Source organism: Lycium barbarum, chromosome 1, assembly GCF_019175385.1.
Source record: "Lycium barbarum isolate Lr01 chromosome 1, ASM1917538v2, whole genome shotgun sequence".
Classification (NCBI taxonomy): domain Eukaryota; kingdom Viridiplantae; phylum Streptophyta; class Magnoliopsida; order Solanales; family Solanaceae; genus Lycium; species Lycium barbarum.
In genome coordinates, this window is record NC_083337.1 from 4,958,832 (window position 1) to 4,979,542 (window position 20,711).

The following is a 20,711-nucleotide window of genomic DNA, read 5'->3' on the forward strand; positions in this document are numbered from 1 at the left end:
TCCAAAATCCAACATTCCTTTGTTTTCCTTTGAGACTATATTTTTTAATACTTAAATTAAATAAATGCCGATTGTAATTCTTATGTACCGGCATAATTTAACTTGATAAAACAGGTTACTTCTCATTTATTATAGGTTATCAATTAATGTTATTTCCCTTTTCATTTCATGTGATATAACTCAGAGTAAGAGTGTCAAACCACTCAATTTTTGTGTGAATTTGAACGGAATCATCAAAAAAAATTATAATAAATTTATATATTTAGAAATTACGTGAAAAGTGTTATAATCACAAAAAATTGAAAAAGAGAATACTTTATTAATAAATATTTACAAAATAGTGATCAAGAAAATATTCGTTTTACTCTCGAAATGGTAATTGTGCCACATAAACTAGCAGAGAGAGTATTAAATAGAATTACTTATGATGACATTTTATGTGACCTGATTATATAATTAACTTTTAATTGATCTTTGTCCCTAATTATATGACACACTTTCCTTTTTAGTCTCTTCCGAAAAGAATGTTACATTTCTATAGTTAGAAATTAAACAACTTAGCTTTAAAATTCATCCTTTATCCTTAATGAAATGATATACAGCAACACAAATATTTAAGTTTTGTTTTAGATCATAAATTTCAAAAGTTTTTTTTTTTTTTTCAAATTTATGCACGTAAATTGGGACGGAGGAAATAGGAGAACTTAAACTCTGATATTGGCAAGCCCCTTGTTCTAGATAATGTGACCTCATGGAGATTGCCACTTTATTTTCAGTATAGGCTAGTCATGACATAGTTTAACGTAAGCCATAACTCATACTACGCGTAAGATCACGTAACTATCGTTGACGTCCGTTTTTATATATTGCCTTCCTTAATATTCCACAACCCCCCAAAAGACCCAAAACCTATATCTTCATGCTATATATTCATAAACATATATACAGATTTTGATATAGCACAATCATAGTTACAATTTTTCCTTTTTCTTACATTCAATTAACTAAAGTACAAAAAATTTCACCATGCAAGAAGCACCTCCATACAAATCATGGAGTCTTTTTCCTTAATTTTATTTTCATATATACATAGACTAGACGGCCTATGCCAGTGCTGAGTACGGGACCAACACTTTAGATTATAGTGTATCTATGTGTATGTAGTTGTGCTTACATAGTGATATATATATATATATATATATATATATATATATATATATATATATATATATATATATATATATATATACACTATGTTCAAAACATGATTAATATAACATTGTAGTTAGTGTTCCGTATCTAAAACTTTATTATATTAGTGTTTGCTACCAATACAAAATCGGCAAAATTTTATTAATATTTTTTAAAAGAGAAGACTTGTTTAAAAGGAAACTATTTTCCTCTCTTTGAGATAAAACAATAGAAATATTTAAGCATCAGTTGATACTTTAAATTTTAATTCGATTAATTTAAAGGTGTAAAATACTTACTATTTTTTATCAAATTTTGATTTGGATAATTCTAATTCAAATTATTAAATTAATTTTACATGTTTAAAACGAAACAAAGTAGAAATTGATTTTATATTTAAACGAAGAAATACTATTTTTTAATTTTTGGTAAATATTCTCGGTTTAGCTCATTTTACTTGTCATGTTATCTTTTGCATGGTTTTTTAAGAAAACGTCGATTAGAATTATAATTTGACTAATTTACCTTATTTATTATTTGATCTACATTTGATATATTTCTTTTTTTACGACATTAATCTCTTTTCACATTTATTAGAGTAAGAATAAAAATGATAAAGTAATTAAATTCTATCTTATTTTAAAATATAAATGTTTTAAGTATATTTATTTTAGTAAACATAACAAATAAATGACATGGCGGAATAGCAAATATAACAGTTCAATAGCTAGATTAGATCTCAGGCTAATATAAAAAAAAATTGTATGGTTTGGCGCTACTTAACCTTTTGAAGAAAAACAATAATATGGGGTCCATGTTTTTTGCTGTACAATAATTTCATTTGCTCCCACTAATGGATTGATACGCATGTGGCAATGAATCCATCATTATTGACTTAATGGGATACTTTGGAAATTACATGAATATTATTTGATTTTTTAATATGGGGTGCACTTTTTTTTTTTGACATTATTAGTTTGCACTGTTTTTATGCATACATATATATATACTATGTTCAAAACACGATTAATATAACATTATAATTTATACTCCGTATCTAAAACTTTATTATATTAGTGTTTGTTACGAATACAAAGTCCGCACTTTTCTTTTTTTTAACATTGTTTGTTTTTTATATATGGAGTTCACTTTTTTTTTTTTTGATATTGCTTGATTTTGTTAATATGAGGTCCATTTTTTTTTATATTGCTTGGTGTTATTTAGTATGGGGCTCACCTTTTTTTAAAAAAAAAATGGACGGACGACGAAGCACGATTCTAAACTCATGCTTCTATATAGTTATAATATAATAATATTTTCCGTGACGTTGTCATTAGGTCACTACCATGTGTTTTCAAAGTCCTAGAACTCTCTTTTCATCATACACTAGCTCTATCTGTCTAATTGTTTTTTTAGATAATATGGTGTGTGAGTTCCTTTATACGTATCTCGATTTTATCGAGTATTTATTGTATCTTTTATCAGCAAAGGTGTTAAATAATTTTATCCAGTAAAATTTGGATAAATGAAAGAAATTACTTGATATTTTTTTCTTTATAGCAATTTGAACATGAAAACTCATGATTCTCAACCATTTCATTGATACTATCGATACATTTGTCCGTCTATTTTATGTGATGTTGTTAATTAAGCACATAATTTAAGAAATAAAGTATTATAAAACTTATGGTAAATAAAGTATTGTAAAACTTATGGTATAAAACAAGTTATAAATATTTGTATAGTTAAAAATCATTTTATTAAAGGTAAAATGACAAATTTAAAATTGCCTTATTTTTAAATTTAGAGATGTATAATTCTTGTTTGAGCAGATTGAAAAAGAAAGTTCATCACATAAAATTAAGATAAAAATAATACTATATTTCATATGTTTCAATTTATATATAATCAGAGGCGTTACCAAAATTTGAACATTATCATAAGTTCTAAATTTTAAGATAATAATATAATATCAAGTGTAGTAATTGAGTTTTGAATTTAATTTTTTAATATACTTAATAAATTTGTTAATATAAGTATAAAGTTCGGTAAATTTGTTAATATAAATATAAAGTTCGGACTTGCAAAACCATGACGAAATTTAAACAAAAAGGAGAAAAGTTTTAAATGGGTGACATCAATGAATGATGAAGTTATAAAGTTAGTTAAAAAGAAACCAAAAATTATAGAATATGATAAGTGGAGTGGGAAAATAACCTTAGTCAAAGCACGATTTGTTTGTACTTTTTGATGCCTACTTATTCCGGTGGATATCTTGCGTGGCTACAACATACCTCATGTATCAACTTTCTTGATGTTTAACTATACAACTTTGACTAATCAAAGCTTGAAAATAATATGCTCCATACATCTGTTTCAATTTATGCGATTTTTTTGTTAATTTATTTTGAAAATATGGCATATTAAAAATCACTAATTTCAAATAGGTACCAATCGAATGAGTTCGGGAGTAGTAACTTAGAGACTATATTTTTTAATAGTTAAATTATATAAATACCGATTGTAATTCTTATGTACCTGCATAATTTAACTTCATAAAACAGGTTACTTCTCATTTATTATAGGTTATCAATTAATGTTATTTCCTCCTTTTTCATTTCATGTGATATAACTCAGAGTAAGAGGGTCAAACTACTTAATTTTTGTGTGAATTTGAACGTAGAATCATCAATTTTTTTTATAATAATTTTATATATTTAAAAATTACGTAAAAAGTGTTATAGTCACAACAATTGAAAAAGAGAATACTTTATTAATAAATAGTGATCAAGGAAATATTCATTTTACTAAGGGTCTACTGTATGCGGCCTTACCTTGCATTTCTGCAAGAGGCTGTTTCCACGGCTCGAACCCGTGACCTCCTGGTCACATAGCAGCAACTTTATCAGTTACGCCAAGGCTCCCCTTCGCGTAAATAGAATATTAAATAGAATTACTTATGATGACATTTTATGTGACCTGATTATATAATTAACTTTTAATTGATCTTTGTCCCTATTTATATGACACACTTTCCTTTTTAGTCTCTTCCGAAAAGAATGTTACATTTCTATAGTTAGAAATTAAACAACTTAACTTTAAAATTCATCTTTTATCCTTAATGAAATAATATACAGCCATACAAATATTTAAATTTTATTTTAGATCATAAATTTCAAAAGTCTCTTTTTTTTTTTCCAAATTTATGCACGTAAATTGGGACCGAGGAAATAGGAGAACTTAAACTCTGATATTGGCAAGCCCCTTTATTTTCAGTATAGGCTAGTCATGACGTAGTTTAACGTAAGCCATAACTCATATTACGCGTAAGATCACGTAACTATCGTTGACGTCTATTTTTATATATTTCCTTCCTTAATATTCCACAACACCCCCCCCCCCCCACCCCACCCCCAAAGACCCAAAACTTATATCTTCATGCTATATATTCATAAACATATATACAGATTTTGATATAGCACAATCATAGTTACAATCTTTCCTTTTTCTTACATTCAATTAACTAAAGTACAAAATTTCACCATGCAAGAAGCACTTCCATACAAATCATGGAATCTTTTTCCAACAAATCCCACAACTCTAAACAAATCTTCCTCTCTAATGAATCAAACCAATTACTCAAAAGGGGATTTCAAGAACATGGTCACTGAAAACGCCGTTATAGTCTTCGGTCGACGTGGCTGTTGCATGAGCCACGTCATCAAGTGTTTGCTTCAGTCTCACGGAGTGAATCCTGTTATCTATGATATTGAAGAAAAAGATGAAAATATGGTGGTGGCGGAGCTGGATTATATCAGTAATAAAACCGCCGGTGGTGACCGGAAAGATGGTCAGTGTTTGCAGTTTCCGGCGGTGTTTATTGGTGGAGAGTTGTTTGGAGGGTTAGATCGGATTATGGCTTCTCATATTAGTGGAGAATTGAGTCCTGTTTTGAAACAAGCAGGGGCCTTGTGGCTTTGACTTTTTTGTCCTTTTTTTATTTAATGTACTAAAATTTCCACTAATCCTTACATTACACATTTCTATAATTTGTAGCAGTAATAATAGTAGCTTTTATATTCTCACTTTATCTTTAATGAGAAAATTTGTATCACGGCTTTTGTTTGAAGAAATGGGACTCTATTGTATCTGAAAATAATTTAATTCTTATATTCCCATTTACCTTTAATAATAATTTTTCTTTATCAACAACACATTTCCAAGAGTCACGATCGGCACTTGATGAGTTACTACCCACTAAATGAACTGTTTTAATTCACTGTCTTTGGTGGCAGGGGTTGTTGCATGAGCCACCTCATCAAACGTTTACTTGGTGTCACGGAGTGAACCCTGTTATTTACGATATTGAAGAAAAAGATAAAAATATGGTGGTGGCGGAGCTGGATTATATAGGTAAAACCGCCGGGGTGACCGGAAAGATGGTCGGAGTTTCCAGTTGCCGGCGGTGTTTATTGGTGGAGAGTTGTTTGGAGGGTTGGATCGGATTATGGCTGCTCATAGTGGGGAATTGAGTCCTGTTTTGAAACAAGCCTTGTGGCTCTGATTATATTTTTGCCCTGTTTTTGTTAATGTACTAAAATTTCTACTAATTCTTACATTTCCCGTTTCTATATTTTGTTAAGTATAATTTAACTTTTATACTTCTATACTTTTATTTTACTTTTAACAAGAAGATTTGTATCATGATACATTTTCATGAGACGTGATCGACACCTAACGAGCTACAATCTCTAGGTCAACCGTTTTGCCTTGAACAAATGACACATTACTATATTTGAAAATAGTTTAATTCTGAAATTTCTCATTTTATTCTAATGAGATTTCTTTTTTATCAACGACACATTTTCAAGAGTTGTGATCGGGACCTGACGAGTTACTACCCACTAGACAAACTGCTTCAATTCATTGTCTTTGGTCGGCAGGGCTGTTGCATCTTGCATGAGCCGTGTTGTCAAGTGTTTGCTTCAATGTCTCGGAGTGAATCCTGTTATTTACGATATTGAAGAAAAAGATGAAAATATGGTAGTGGCGGAGCTAGATTATATCGGTAAAACCGCTGATGGTGACCGGAAAGATTGTCGACGTTTGCAGTTTCCAGTGGTTTTTATCGGAGGCGAGTTGTTTGGAGGATTGGATCGGATTATGGCAGCTCATATTAGTGGAGAATTCAATCCTGTTTTGAAACAATCAGTGACCTTGTGGCTTTGATTTATTGTCCTGTTTTTGTTAATTACTCTAATATAATTTCTGCTAATTCTTACATTAAAATCTCTTTGCTTTCTTCTTTTTCTTTTTGAAAGTAAATCTGAGAATTCTAATTTGATTTAAGTTATCTACACGACTTTTTAAATATTTTTTTGCCACAAATTTAACCTTAATAGCAAGTTAAGTTAACATATTTTAATTATTAATTTACCAGTTAATACTATTTATTATAAACATGTATCTATTACTATCTTATAATCTCTGTTTTTCAATTTATTTATCTTACTTTCCGTTTTAGTCTTCTTAAAAAAGAATATCAATGAAGTAAACTGGTTAAATTGTCAAGTCGAAGGAAGAAATGAAGGAGTGGAGATATATAGAATGGCAACGGAAGGAGTTTGGTAGTACAGAAAACTAAAAATGTCACTTTGTATATATATGACATGTTTAAGATCACAAGATTCAAATGATAAATTGATACATTATACACATTTTTAATTTAAGACCACAAGATTCAACAATGTATTTTGTTTTCTTAAACACAATATCTAGTCTAACTTTATATGTTTGGCCAATTTTCTCAGAGGTCAAAAGTGCTTATTTAATTAAAAGACACTTATTTTAAAGAATGAAGGTGTTCGGCCGAGATTTTAATGAAGAAAATAAGTGTTGTTAATTAGTAACAAAAAATTGAAAAAAAAGTAGATTCTCTAAAAAATAAATACTTTGATTCTTTTAGGACAAAAAACCCATATATTAGGAATTTATACTTATCAAATTTACTTAGCAGTAATTTCTTTTTTGGATAATTTGACACTTACAAATACTTAATGAGTATATTCGTCAACTACAAACTACTAACAGAAGCACTATTCAAATGATTTAGTCAAACACTAATTGTTATTCTATTAAAACACTTTCTTTTTTTTTCCAAATAGCATTTCCAATAAGAAATACTTCTCAAAATAAATTGATTTCATCATCCCAAATAGGCTCTAAGACATATAAAATGAAAGAGAGGGAATAAGTAATTAGATTGTGTAAATAATTTTTCTATAATAATATCGGTGCATGTAACAACTCTTAAAAGTGAACTATGGCGAATTTAAATTTGAATATCGGGGTTTGACTTAATAAACGAAAGATTATGGACGCTTCTTAGATTTGGAAGGTTGAATCTGTGTTCTAGATGCTTTGGTTGGTGCCAGTAAATTGCAGTATTTGACATTTCATGGCTTTCAACTTGACTTTTGGAATTAAGAGAATGGTGGTTACCTATATTTTATCTGATTAATTATCGTCATGATTAAATAATTATATTTTATTTGAATTACAAGAGATAGTCATCTTTATGCATAAAAGATTTGGAAATAAAAAGGTCTAAAAAAGTTAATTTCTTCTATTTAAATTGTAAGTGATCATCAGAGATCATTTCCTCAATTGAAAGCTAATAATCTACTTCTACAGAATGCTTATTATTTGTTGTGTTGATCCTATTTTACCATTCATGTCTCGATAAAATGATAAAAGCAATAATAAGTACAGAAATTAAGAGAAAAAAAATTATTTTACGCCCTACTTGGCGGAATATAATTTTCCGACAAAGGGAAACGATTAAACCCCTCAAGGGTGGGCTGTTAGTGTTGGGCCTGTTTGTCGAAGCAACTTGATGGGCTATGATTCCTTCCGGCCCAAAAAATCATCTATACCTTTAATTCTACATGTTGAAAGCATAAGTAAGTCCTTTTTCTTTTTTTTTTTCTTTTTTTTTTTTTTTGCGCGGCTTGCCCATCAAAGGCACTGGTTTTAATTTTTGTCATTCGCCTAATACCTGGCCCAAGGTTCTGGGTTCAAACCCAGGCTCAGTAAAAAAAAAATAGCAAGGGAGAGTTCCGTAGCAAAATTAGGCTTGTTCAGGCAAAAGTTAGGTCTTAAAATAGAGTTTACAAAATTCTTGAGTAAAAAAAAATGCCTTATGCCTAAAGGCAAAACTCTGTCTTAAGTAGAGTTCCCTGCCTTGCACAGTTTAGGTAGAAGGTTCAAATCATTATAGTAAGTATCATTTTCCCCTCTCCCTTGTCCCCTCCCCTCCGGATAAATGAAAAGACAACCCCGTTCTACACTTTATCATGACAAAAGTCATGCCTTGTCTATTCCTCCAAATACCATTTGCCTTTTTCTCAGCCAACCAGCAAAACAACGTTAGATACCTTTTAGCTAGCATATGCTAAAAAGAACAAGTAAAATACCCATCTCGTGATGTATTATAAAAAACTCACCCCCTTCCCCCTCCTCTACAAGAAGAGAAAAAATAAAATCAATTTGAACCAAAAAACAAAATGTGAACTACTAGTGATGAAGGCAAAAGTGGGCAATAGGGAAGAGGAAACTCACCTCCTCCATGGTTTAATTTCTTCTTCTTTCTGGACTTAGAAAAGTGAGCGTGGACGAAGAAGATATGCTCGGCCTATGTTGTGTTTTTCACCCTCAACAGCACGCTCGCCCCCAATTTGACTCCTTTTTTCCTTCTTCATTATTTTCTTGCTTTGTAGAACAACTCACATCATCATCAAAATCACTTCTTATATCATTTGGCTAGAACCTGATGATTCCTTCACCAAAAATCATTGTCTTTGGGGTCATTATTATCCTCATCACTTGAAGCTTCAGATCTCAACTTAGAAGATTCTGTTATATCAGTAAACTCTCGTGAGTTATCAACAAAGTCCAATTTGGCAGATAAAATAACCTCATCTGTTGCGTTAAACATAGCTAAGTCCGTCTCCAACCTTGCACCATTTTTTACACCAAATGCTATTTTAGTGCAAAAAATGATATTTTAGAGTTCCAACCTTGCACTATTTTTTACACCATTATTATTCATTAATAATTTATTATTATTTTTTTATTATATAACACTTTTAATTTAACATATTATAAATTTTAATTTGTACATTTAGATTCCTAATATACCTATTCATCTACACCATTACTATTCATTAATATTTTTTTATTTTTTTTATTATATAACACTTTTAATTTAACATATTATAAATATTAATTTTAATTTATAATTTTAGATTCCTAATATACCTAATTATTTTTTATGTAATATCTTATAATATTAATTTTACATCTTAATTTTGGTGTGTAAGTTTTATAAATTAATTTTCGTATATGGCATGCATATTTTGGTATGCCCGGCACCAATAATGACATTAATGTTTTAGAATCGTCACATCTGTTTTCCAATCTTGCTAAAGGTATTGCTCCTCCCGCCCTTTATGTTATTCAAGGAAACGAATATGATGTGGGTTATTATTTAGCTGACAGTATATATCCAAAATGGTCTACAATTGAGCAAACCATGCATGAGCCACAATCTCAAAAGAAGAAATATTTCGCGATGAAACAAGAATCATGTCCAAAAGATGTTGAACGTGCATTCGGAGTTTTGCAATCTCGTTTTACAATTATTGCAAGGCCGTCGCGTTTTTGGAGAAAAGAAGTGCTACATGATATATTAACATCATGTATTATACTGCACAACATGATAATTGAGGATGAGCGTGATCTTAATGCACCAATTCAAGATGCTTGGGAAGGTCCAACTCCAACAGTAGAAATGGTAGTAGATGAAAATTATCGATTTGAACAATTTTTAGCTCGACACAAAAAAATTAAGAACAAAGATGCTCATTTTGCACTTCGTAATGCATTAGTAGAGCATTTATGGGAGCAACGTACTAATCATGGAAGTTGAATATTTATGTAGAAATTAAAATAAATTCTACCTTAATGTAATAGTATTTATTTAATTATATTTTATCTATGATTTCACTTTTATTTGAATTATACATTAATATGTATAACGTATAATATTTGCTTACAATTTATATTATTTAAAATTTTATGGTATAAAATAATTTTATATTAAATGATTAGATAACAAAGGATTATGAATTACATGGGATGGATATGTAAAAAAGAAAAAGAAAATAGAAAGGATTTTTTTTATGAAATTAAAAATAAAATTTAAGTAAAAGAAAATAATATAATATAAAAAAGAGAGAAGAATATAAAAGGAATATTCTTTTTTGGTGCAAAAAATGATGCAATGGGTTGGAGTTAATTTGCACCATTTTGGTGCAAAAAATGGTGCAATGGGTTGGAGATGCCCTAAGAAATGAAACAAACAAATAAATCAATCCATTCTATATATGTTAACTTTTATTTAGCCAACACTTGAACAACCCCTATTCAATTACACATTAATGAAATAGCATTACTCATTTAGGTGCAAATCATAACTCACGAACATTAGCTAATTGTTGCTTCCACCCACTTCCGGGAGGCTGAACCCTTATATGCTTTGGCCTGGGAGTGATGTACCACTTGATGGGTTACTAGAAAAAGGGGACAATGCTAAAGATATGTTGGTCCCTTCAGGATCATATTGCCTAGGCCTGCCTCTCTTCTTTTTCACTGGATCACTACCAGTACCAAGTGAATTACCGGGTTTTTTGTCATTTATATAGGAATTAAAGAACTACTGTACTATTATATCAACCCTCGAAATTAAGGGATAGTTTAGTTGCTGAGTTCCTTGCCTTGCACGGTTTAGGTAAAGGGTTCAAACACCATCAGTATGTGGTAAGTACCATTTTTCCCTCAGCCTAGAATTCTTGTCTTCGGGGTCTTCATTATATCTCGACTCAGAAGATTCAGTTGTATCAGTAAAATCTTGTGACTTATCAACAAAGTCCGATTTAGTAAGATCAATCGGCTCCTCTGATTTCCGCCACTCACTAGGCGTCGCTGTCCTACACATGCTTGAGGTAGATGAAACAACCTCATCTGTTGCATTCAACATAGGACTTCTCAACCCACAGAGCCCACATTGGACCAAAATCCTGAACCCAATCTAGTATTTTGCAACAGATCCTTCAACAGCCTCTCCTATGATAATAACATCAGCATCAGCATCAGCATCAACATCAAAATCATCATCATCATCACCACCACCACCATCACCACCACCACCAGCATCAGTATCATCTATATAAACAGCTCTTTGAAAAGCTCATAGGGAGATATATACTGTAAATTATCCAGAATACTTTCCCTACAGAAGGCACCACCATAGAGTTCCTTTAAATAAATCAAAACACATTCTTTAGATCTTCTACGTTGACCTGGAACTTAAAAACTTACACAGCCAAATCCTTATCCAAGAGAGGAGTTTCTCTAACAGCTGGAAGTGGCTTCCCATAGTTAGCACCACAAGTTGCCTAAAAACCTCAATCCGCAGAACTTGTCAGATAAAGTTCTGCTTATGTATGGTTAAGAGATTATAGACAAGTTATCAGGATATGCAGTGTCACATATTGTAGAATGGTTCAAATGCATGAAGCTTCAATTTTACAGGTACGTAGTTCACAACTCTCTTAAAGTAGGAAGCAAGTAACTGATAAATTCTAGTACAAGTATTTTAACTTCAGATGAATCACTGCGCCTAGAATATGCACACTTCTTCCACCTTTTCTGCTTGGAATGCGCTCAAAGATGGTTTGTACTTATCACATTATCAACAATAATAACGCAACCGTGAGAAATCTAGAGGATAAGAGGACAGTGCAAATTTGTATTTTGTTCCATGCACAAGAAAATTGAAACCATAAAATACCCCAAATACCACTTCCACCAACTAGTTTAATTAAAAAAATACTCTTCTACAACCTGCTTAGCTTTATGAGTAACTGAATAGACCCCTCGTCATACCTGGAACTGCTACACGTACTCAAAAGAATGTTTCGTCTACTAAGACCCACTGGAGTTACTATACTACTTTAATGGACAAGTGAAGAAAGCTACCATTTTGGAAGGCTCTGTCTCATGTGCTAAATGACCTATAGTTGTTTCTCATGTATGCACAAGAAGTCACTTCACTTCAAAGTAGAGGTTTGTGGTGTGCACTAGTATTTTAGCAGCTTCCTTTATTAATAAATAGCCTATCGTATAAGAATAGAATTGCTACAATATGTGATATGTTATGCAGAAATCTATTATTTATATTTTATCGCGAATAAATTATGGTATGAGAAAATGACAAAATTAACTCTCATAACAGTAAGATTTTTTTTTATTCTGTTTAACGAATTTTAGCCGTACGTCTTCCTCAGACTCTATAATTAAGGAAATGAAGAGAGTAATAAACAAAAGCTTTGGGGCATTTCGATAATTTTATATACTTTTGGGGATGTTAAGTACTTGGCCTAATATTTGTTCAACTGAAGCTGCTTAAGAGGCAGGAGCCGATTCACGGTAAAAGTTATGGTTTCAATCGAACCCGATAGTTTTGGCTCAAATTCTATACAACAACAACAACAACCCAGTGAAATCCCACATCGTGGGGTCTGGGGAGGATAGAATGTTCGCAGACCTTACTCCTACCAAGGTAGGATGGCTGTTTCCGAGAGACCCTCGGCTCAAATGAAGCATAAAAAGGGAGTCAGATAGGGTTAAAAGATTCAAAACGATATTGCAATGAAATAATGCAAGCGACACAGTAAAACAGGATAATCAAGGAATTCAAAGCGATATGAAAATGCAAATAACGACAGCGGCACAGATAAAATAGAGTAATCAAAGTACAGAAAGTAGCAAATAATAACATAAATCAGAGCACAAGAAATTATAATGCGCTAATGCACCTACTAATAAGGGAAGATAACGAGACTTATCTACTAGCCTTCTACCCTAATGTGGGTCCTCCACACCCTCCTATCTAAGGTCATGTCCTCGGTAAGCTGTAACTGCGTCATGTCCTGTCTAATCACCTCTCCCCAATATTTCTTTGGCCTACCCCTACCTCTTCTGAAACCATCCATGGCTAACCTCTCACACCTCCGCACTGGGGCATCTATGTCTCTCCTCTTCACATGCCCAAACCATCTCAGTCGCATTTCCCGCATCTTGTCTTCCACCGAGGCCACTCCCACCTTATCCCGAATAGCCTCATTTCTAATCCTGTCACTCCTAGTGTGCCCACACATCCATCTCAACATTCTCATCTCGGCAACTTTCATCTTTTGAACGTGAGAGATCTTAACTGGCCAACACTCCGCCCCATACAACATAGTCGGTCTAACCACCACTCTGTAGAACTTGCCCTTGAGTTGTGGTGGCACACTCTTGTCACATAACACTCCAGAAGCTAGCCTCCATTTCATCCACCCTACCCCAATACGATGTGTGACATCATCGTCAATCTCCCCGCTGCCTTGCATGATAGACCCAAGGTACTTGAAACTACTTTTCTTTTGGATGGCCTGAGCACCAAGCCTAACTTCGACGCCAACCTCCTGAGGTGTCTCACTGAACTTACACTCTAAGTACTCTGTCTTGGTCCTACTCAGCTTAAATCCTTTAGACTCCAAGGTATGTCTCCAATCCTCCAGCTTAGCGTTAACTCCGCTACGAGTCTCATCGATCAGGACTATGTCGTCCGCAAAAAGCATACACCATGGCACCTCACCTTGAATTTGTCGCGTCAATCTATCCATCACCAAGGCAAATAAAAACGGACTAAGAGCTGATCCTTGATGCAATCCCATCACAACTGGAAAGTGCTCTGAGTCCCCTCCTACTGTCCTTACTCTAGTTTTGGCTTCCTCATACATGTCTTTGATCACCCTAATGTATGCTACAGGTACACCTTTAGCCTCCAAACATCTCCATAGGATTTCTCTTGGAACTTGGCTCAAATTCTATATATGCGTCAAAAATTTTACTAAATACTCCCTCCGTTTCATTTTACCTGGGCCTCATACTAAAACTTTTCTTTTTGCTTGTCCATTTTAACAAATCAAGAGAGTTTTTTTTTTTTTTCATATTACCCTTAGTATTAAATAACTACATAAAGTACTAGTAGTCAAATTTAGAGTTCCAGAAAATCACTAATAAAGTTAGTTAGTAAAATACACCCCTAATAAAGCTTTCAAAATATATTGGTAAAACACAAACAACTAACTTTACTAAACTACTAAAAAATCTGCTACTCAAATGATTAATCAAATATAAACTTATGTTCTCTCAAAATACCTTTTGTAAATAGCACTTCCAATAAAAAGTATTTCTCAAAATAAGTTGGTTTCGACATCTTGGCTAAACAGTTTTGAGACACATAAAATGTAATAGGGAGAATAAATCAGATTGTATAAATATTTTTTATAATACTGTTAGTGCAGGTCACAACTCTTAAAAGTGAAATATGACGAATTTAAATTTGAATATGGGGGTTTGGCTTAATAAAGGAAAGATTATGGAAGCTTCTTAGATTAAGGTTGAGTCTGTGTTCTAGATGTTTTGGTTGGTGCCAATAAATTGTATTGACATTTTGCGGCTTTCAGCTTGACTTTTGGAATTAACAGAATGGTGGTTACCTCTAGTTTATCTGATTAATTGTCGTCATGATTGATTAATTATATTTTATCTGATTATCGTCTTGACTCTTGATTATTAATGTCATGATTGATTATACTTTTTTTTTATAAGAGATCTTCATTTTTATAAATAAGAGATGTGAAAATAACACATCACAAATCTAAAAAAAGTTAATTTCTTCTAATATGAATAAAAGTTCATTTCCTCAATTAGAAGTAGATTATTCACTTCTACAGAATGCTTATTATTTCTTGTATTGATCCTATTTTTCCATTCTTGTCTCGATAAAATGGTAAAAGCCATAATTTAAAGTACATTAATTTTGAGATTTTTTTTTTTTACGTCTTACTTGGCAGAATATAATTTTCCGACAAAGGGGAATGATTAGACCCTTCAAGGGGGCGGGTAGCAGGTTAGCGGGTGGGCTGTTAGTGTTGGGCCTTTTTGTCGAAGCAGCTTGATGGGCTGTGATTCCTTCCGGCCCAAAAAACCATCTACCCCTTTAACTCTACATGTTCGAAAACATAAGTTATTCACAAAACGGCATTGATTATTTAATTGATTTGGTGGAGCCAGAGTACAATGAGGGATTCAAAATACTCGAACTTGAACAAATTTTGAAATAAACTTCTTTTATATAAAGGTGATTTAAAAGTTTATATGTGACGACGATAACAACAACAATAACAACATACCCAGTATAATCCTAAAAGTGGGGTCTAACAATTTATATACATACAATAAAATTATTTTGCGCTACTTTTATAATATGATTTCCAAAGATGTTTATACATATTTATTACTTAATCATATTATATCTCAAGACCCCCTCCCCCTCCCCCTCATGTATTGGTTTGTTCTTTTTCATGAGTCAATCACGCTATAATTTTTTAATAATAAGTGGCAGTAAATTCAAACCCAAAATTTTCTGATACCATATTAAAGTGCATGACCATTTCCAACTAGTACACAAAGGGAAACCGAAGAAGAAAACTTTAAGTATCCTTTCCCTTTGAAATAATTGCACGGTTTTCCCTTCAAACGTGTTGGTATTTAATTTTTGCATTCAAATGGGTTGCATTTTAATTTTGCCCTTCAAAATTAAATTTATGTCTATCGGGCATAAGTACAAGGATGTGGGGCATAACTTGTGAAATATTATGATACAAAAATATAAACTTATGACCCGCGAAAAGTTATTTATTGAGGAGCTAAAATTAAATACCGGCACAAAATAGGGACAAAAGTGTAAATGACCCTTTCCGTTTCTAAAGAGGGACAAAGCTTAAAAAGAGTTGACAAGATGTAATGTTAATTGATTTGTCCTTGACACATTCATCTTTCAATTATTATTACCATTTAATCTAATCACCCATCACCTCACAGAAGAAACGTACAACCATGGGGTCACTCAGTACAATAGCCGGTCTTCACAAGATAATTTATGAGTTTGGGTGTGAGACTATGGTTGTTTGATTTTAACACTTTACTTACTTATTATTTACTTTATATATATATTCCTCCTATTTCAACTTGAGAAAGAAAAGATTTTTTTTAAAATTTGTGACCTTAAACAAGCATAATATTGATGTTCATATAAAAACTCCTCATTAAAGGTAAAAATAGAAAGCTAAAGTTGAATTATTTAGAAATTAATATCCGCAATTGTAAATAGAAGTTGTGGAGGCAGATCTACGAGACGAATCAACTAGATACCGGCCTGGCTCGGCCTGAATCAGTAAGGAGAGAAGAAATTGCACAGTTTGCGCCCTTTAAATGAATTGGTCTTAATTTGCCCTTCAAATAGGATGATCTTTATTTTTTATCCTTCAAAATCGAACTTATGAAATATAAATTCTTGAAGGACGTGAGGCATAACTTGTGAGATATTATGATGCGGAAATATAAACTTATGTCCCGCGAAAAGTTATTTGTTAGTATGAGGGACAAAAATCAGAGACCGGCACCAATAGGGGCATAAGTGCCAATGACCCCATTTGGTTCAATAGGAGGAAGAGGATTGGAACTAGGTTGGCTTTTGCACGGATTTCCTTTTAAACGTACTGGTTTTTATTTTTTTCCCCTTATACATGTGGTCTTTAATTTTTGCCCTTGCTGCTCATTTAATGAGAATTTCCTTATTGCGCTCAACATAAGTTTTGTTACATTTTTATCTTTGAAAATTGAACTTTTGTCTCGTTCGACACAAGTTATGTTGGAATTGAGTAATGCGGAGTAAGTTGTGTAGTATTTTTCAGATTATGAGCCTGTTTGGATGGGCTTATGCCTATAAGCTGTTTGCAGCTTATAATCTAAAAAAAATAAGTTGGGGTAGCCTAACTTATTTTTTTTGGCTTATAAGCTGTTTTCAGCTTATAGGCTGCTTTAAATAAGCTAAGTCAAATGGGCCCAATTATTTTTTTGAGCTTATTTTAAGCTCAAAATGACTTTAAGCTGGTCAGCCAAACACTCAAAAAAACTGAAAACAGCTTATAAGCAACTTATAAGCCAATCCAAACGGGCTCTATGTTGAGTGTTTAAAGTTTTGTCTTTTCTGGCATAATTTGTGTGAATGTTATGATACATATGCTGAGCGAAATCTAAACCTATGCAATTTTTTCAAATTATGTTGAGTGTTGAAAGTTTTATCTTATCCGGCATAACTTGTGGGATGTTATGATATATATGCCCAAGCTAAATGTAAATTTTGCCTAGCAAAATTTAAACTATGCCGCGGTAAAAATGCTGAAGAGGGACATTTGTGCGAATGACCTACTATTGGATGGTGTGGGCCTGTGGGGGTGGGATAAGTTCGATAGCTGGACCACAACCGGCCCATTAATTGGCCCACCGACTGACCCAGCCCCGCCTAGTTCTTGCTTCTTTTTCATTCTCTTGCTGTCAAAAATAAAACAATAATATCATTTTCACTTAGAATGTTTCGAATATTATTATCACGTGTTTGGGCCATTTAATGGCGATGTTACATAATTATTGCAATATTAGAGATAGAGAAAATTAGAAAAAAATAAGCAATTAAAAGAAGAAGACAAAAAGAGGATGAAGAAAACATCTAAACTGATTTACTTAACCCTCTCATAAGAAAAGCATTTGGTTCTTCTGAACAAATACTTTCTATTAGGGGTGAGCATGGTATGACAGATACCGATTATCATATCGAAATCGAATTTTTTTATATTACGGTTTCGATACTATGATATTTGGTACGGTATTTGGTATGCATTTTTAAAAAGTTTGGTATTCGGTACAGTATTCGGCATTCATAAAGAAAGTACCAAAATACCGAACACCATACTGAAATATATAATTACATATACAATTCATATATCTTAGTATTATAATACTAACAAATAGATAAACTAGTATTATTAGAAAACTAATTGTTTAAACGTTGGAACTTTAACTATTCTATCTTGATTGAAATGTTTCTTTTGTGTAATTGATATACGAAGGGGATTGCTTGTACTTTCTTTTGAATATTTTTACATGTGCAAGGTGTTTAGGATATAATAATTGAGACGTTTCTTAAGTAGCGAAAGTCATAATTCTCCACGATATGAGTATATGTAAGTCAAAGTCAGACAAATTATCGTACCGATTTACCGTACCGTAAAATACCGAAACTGAACTTTAAAATATCGAAACATACCAAATTAATTTGTTACGGTAATGGTATAGTATTTTTTAAAATTGAAAACCGAAATTTCAAATACCATACCATGTCCACCCCTACTTTCAATGTAGAATATAAAATTGTATGTAAAATTAACTAAAATTGTAATAAATAGTAGCGTTGAATCAATAATTTTAATAATATGTGAATTCAATACTAACAACCTTTATGGTAAATCTTGAATCCGTTCCTGAGTAGGTAATAACAGTATGATCACGTAGACTAACAGCATTTAAGAACACCATCATGCCTGTATGTTGAATAGGCAATTGGAAAATGATTTTAATTTGATATATCCAGGCTTTTTTTTTCTCTCTGTTTTTGAATTAGAAGTTGGTTGGACCATTTGGATTTTTTTCTGCAGAGTGAAAAAAGAAGAAGAAAATTAAAGAGGGGACCTCTTTTAATTTAGAAAAGACCCAAATGAATTAATTTTGTGGGACTCTCAAATCCTATACATAAAACATGTAAGAACAATTATTATACGAGAGAAACATTGGGATGACAAAAACTGAGTTTTAAAAAGGGAAATGGGTTAAAAATACCCCTCTACTTTGGAAAAAGAGTTAAAAATATCCTCCGAACTTATTTTGGGTTAAAAATATCTTCTCATCATTAAAGTTTTCAAATATACCCCTGTCTTGACAGAAATTATCCCCCAAAATAACCCGAAATCATTTTTAAAACCTGCTCCATCATTTAAACCCGACCCAACTAAATAATAACCCATAAGATCCCCTTATTCCCCCAATACGTAGGTTTGAAGTTTGAGGGAATTGGGGGAATAAGGAGATCTTATGAGTTATTATTTAGTTGGGTCGGGTTTAAACGATGGAACGGGTTTAAAAAATAATTTTGGGTTATTTTGGGGGATAATTTCCTTCAAGACAGGGATATATTCAAAAAATTTAAAGATGAGAGGGATATTTTTGACCCAAAATAAGTTCGGAGGATACTTTTAGCCTTTTTTTCAAAGTAGAAGGGTATTTTTGACCCTGTTCCCTTTTAAAAATGACACATTTAATTTCTAAAACGAGACAAAGAGGTCACCTTTATTGCGGTTGGAAATAGACCAGGTGTAATATACAGGACCCGACCTCTTAAATTAACACTCCTTGCGTGGTCCTCTCAAATAGTCAATATTTACAATGGACAACGCAAAAACAAAAATGTCTCTGGCCCCATTGAATGTTATTTGGGTCCTTAATAGTGACTTGATACCTAAACTGTAAATAGAGGCAGATTCAGTTTGAATTAGAAGAATTATATCTAACGGTTTTTCTGTTGAACTTATTATATATTTGGAATTAGGGGTTCATAATATAATATATATTGAAATTTCGTTGCTTTCACACATATAATTAATATTTTGTATTTAAAATACTGAATTTGATTGAACCCGTTATGTAACTCTTAAGCTATATCCTGCTCATTTCATTGTGCTACTTCCCACTCAGCTTGGGTTCCTTTAATCCATATTCTTCGTAGAAATAGTTTTACCATCATAACTATATTACAAAAAAAAAAAAAAAATACTAATAATAATTAAGTAATAAGTATTATTATCTCTGTCCCACTATTATATGTGATTTGAAACTTGTGTTCTAAAATAAATTTTAGACATTTGTATAGTTACTATAAATCATCTCATTAAGGACAAAAAAATGAGAATTTAAAGATAAGTGTTTCTAACTATAAAAAGGTAAATTCTTTTGAGATAAACTAAAAAAAAGATATGCAAAATAAATTGGGATAGAGGAAGCAATTTTAGCCACTGTGACTGAAGTATTTAACAATGAAAATTTGTGTGTTTGATACGCACTTAGTAGAATTTTTTTATGTTTAATGTAAAGAAATTGATGTTGGCTCAACCCTAAAAGTTAGCTCATGAGGAAGGATTGTCCAAATCCATATAAGGAGACTAATGCCCAAGGCTAGACATCTAGAGTGTGGACAATTTAATATTGGGCCCAACATCGGGTGAGATGGGTCGTGCTCTGATACCATGTAAGGAAATGGATTGAGCCTAACTCAACTCCAAAAGCTAGCTCATGAGGGAAGAATTGTCCAAGTTTATAAAAGGAAAGGAGACCACCCATCTCATTAACTACTGATGTTGAATTTTTTCACTCTTCAACACTTAATTTGCTATTAA

At 32.2% G+C, this 20,711-nt stretch overlaps 3 protein-coding genes across 3 annotated transcripts; all 3 read left to right on the forward strand.

The window, feature by feature from the left end:
• Positions 1 to 4,625: 4,625 nt before the first annotated feature.
• LOC132612613 (glutaredoxin-C9-like) lies at positions 4,626 to 5,403 on the forward strand. Its single transcript, XM_060326915.1, has one exon. It carries the CDS (start codon positions 4,735 to 4,737, stop codon positions 5,170 to 5,172), a length of 438 nt encoding a protein of 145 aa, XP_060182898.1. The 5' UTR covers positions 4,626 to 4,734; the 3' UTR covers positions 5,173 to 5,403.
• A 173-nt stretch (positions 5,404 to 5,576) lies between these two features.
• On the forward strand, positions 5,577 to 6,420 carry LOC132627322 (glutaredoxin-C9-like). The gene is made up of 2 exons (XM_060342596.1): positions 5,577 to 5,656; positions 6,135 to 6,420. The coding sequence occupies exons 1-2, from the start codon at positions 5,577 to 5,579 to the stop codon at positions 6,418 to 6,420; spliced, it is 366 nt and encodes a 121-aa protein (XP_060198579.1).
• A 3,180-nt stretch (positions 6,421 to 9,600) lies between these two features.
• LOC132613242 (uncharacterized) lies at positions 9,601 to 10,257 on the forward strand. Its single transcript, XM_060327466.1, has one exon. It carries the CDS (start codon positions 9,614 to 9,616, stop codon positions 10,178 to 10,180), a length of 567 nt encoding a protein of 188 aa, XP_060183449.1. The 5' UTR covers positions 9,601 to 9,613; the 3' UTR covers positions 10,181 to 10,257.
• The last annotated feature ends 10,454 nt before the right edge of the window (positions 10,258 to 20,711 follow it).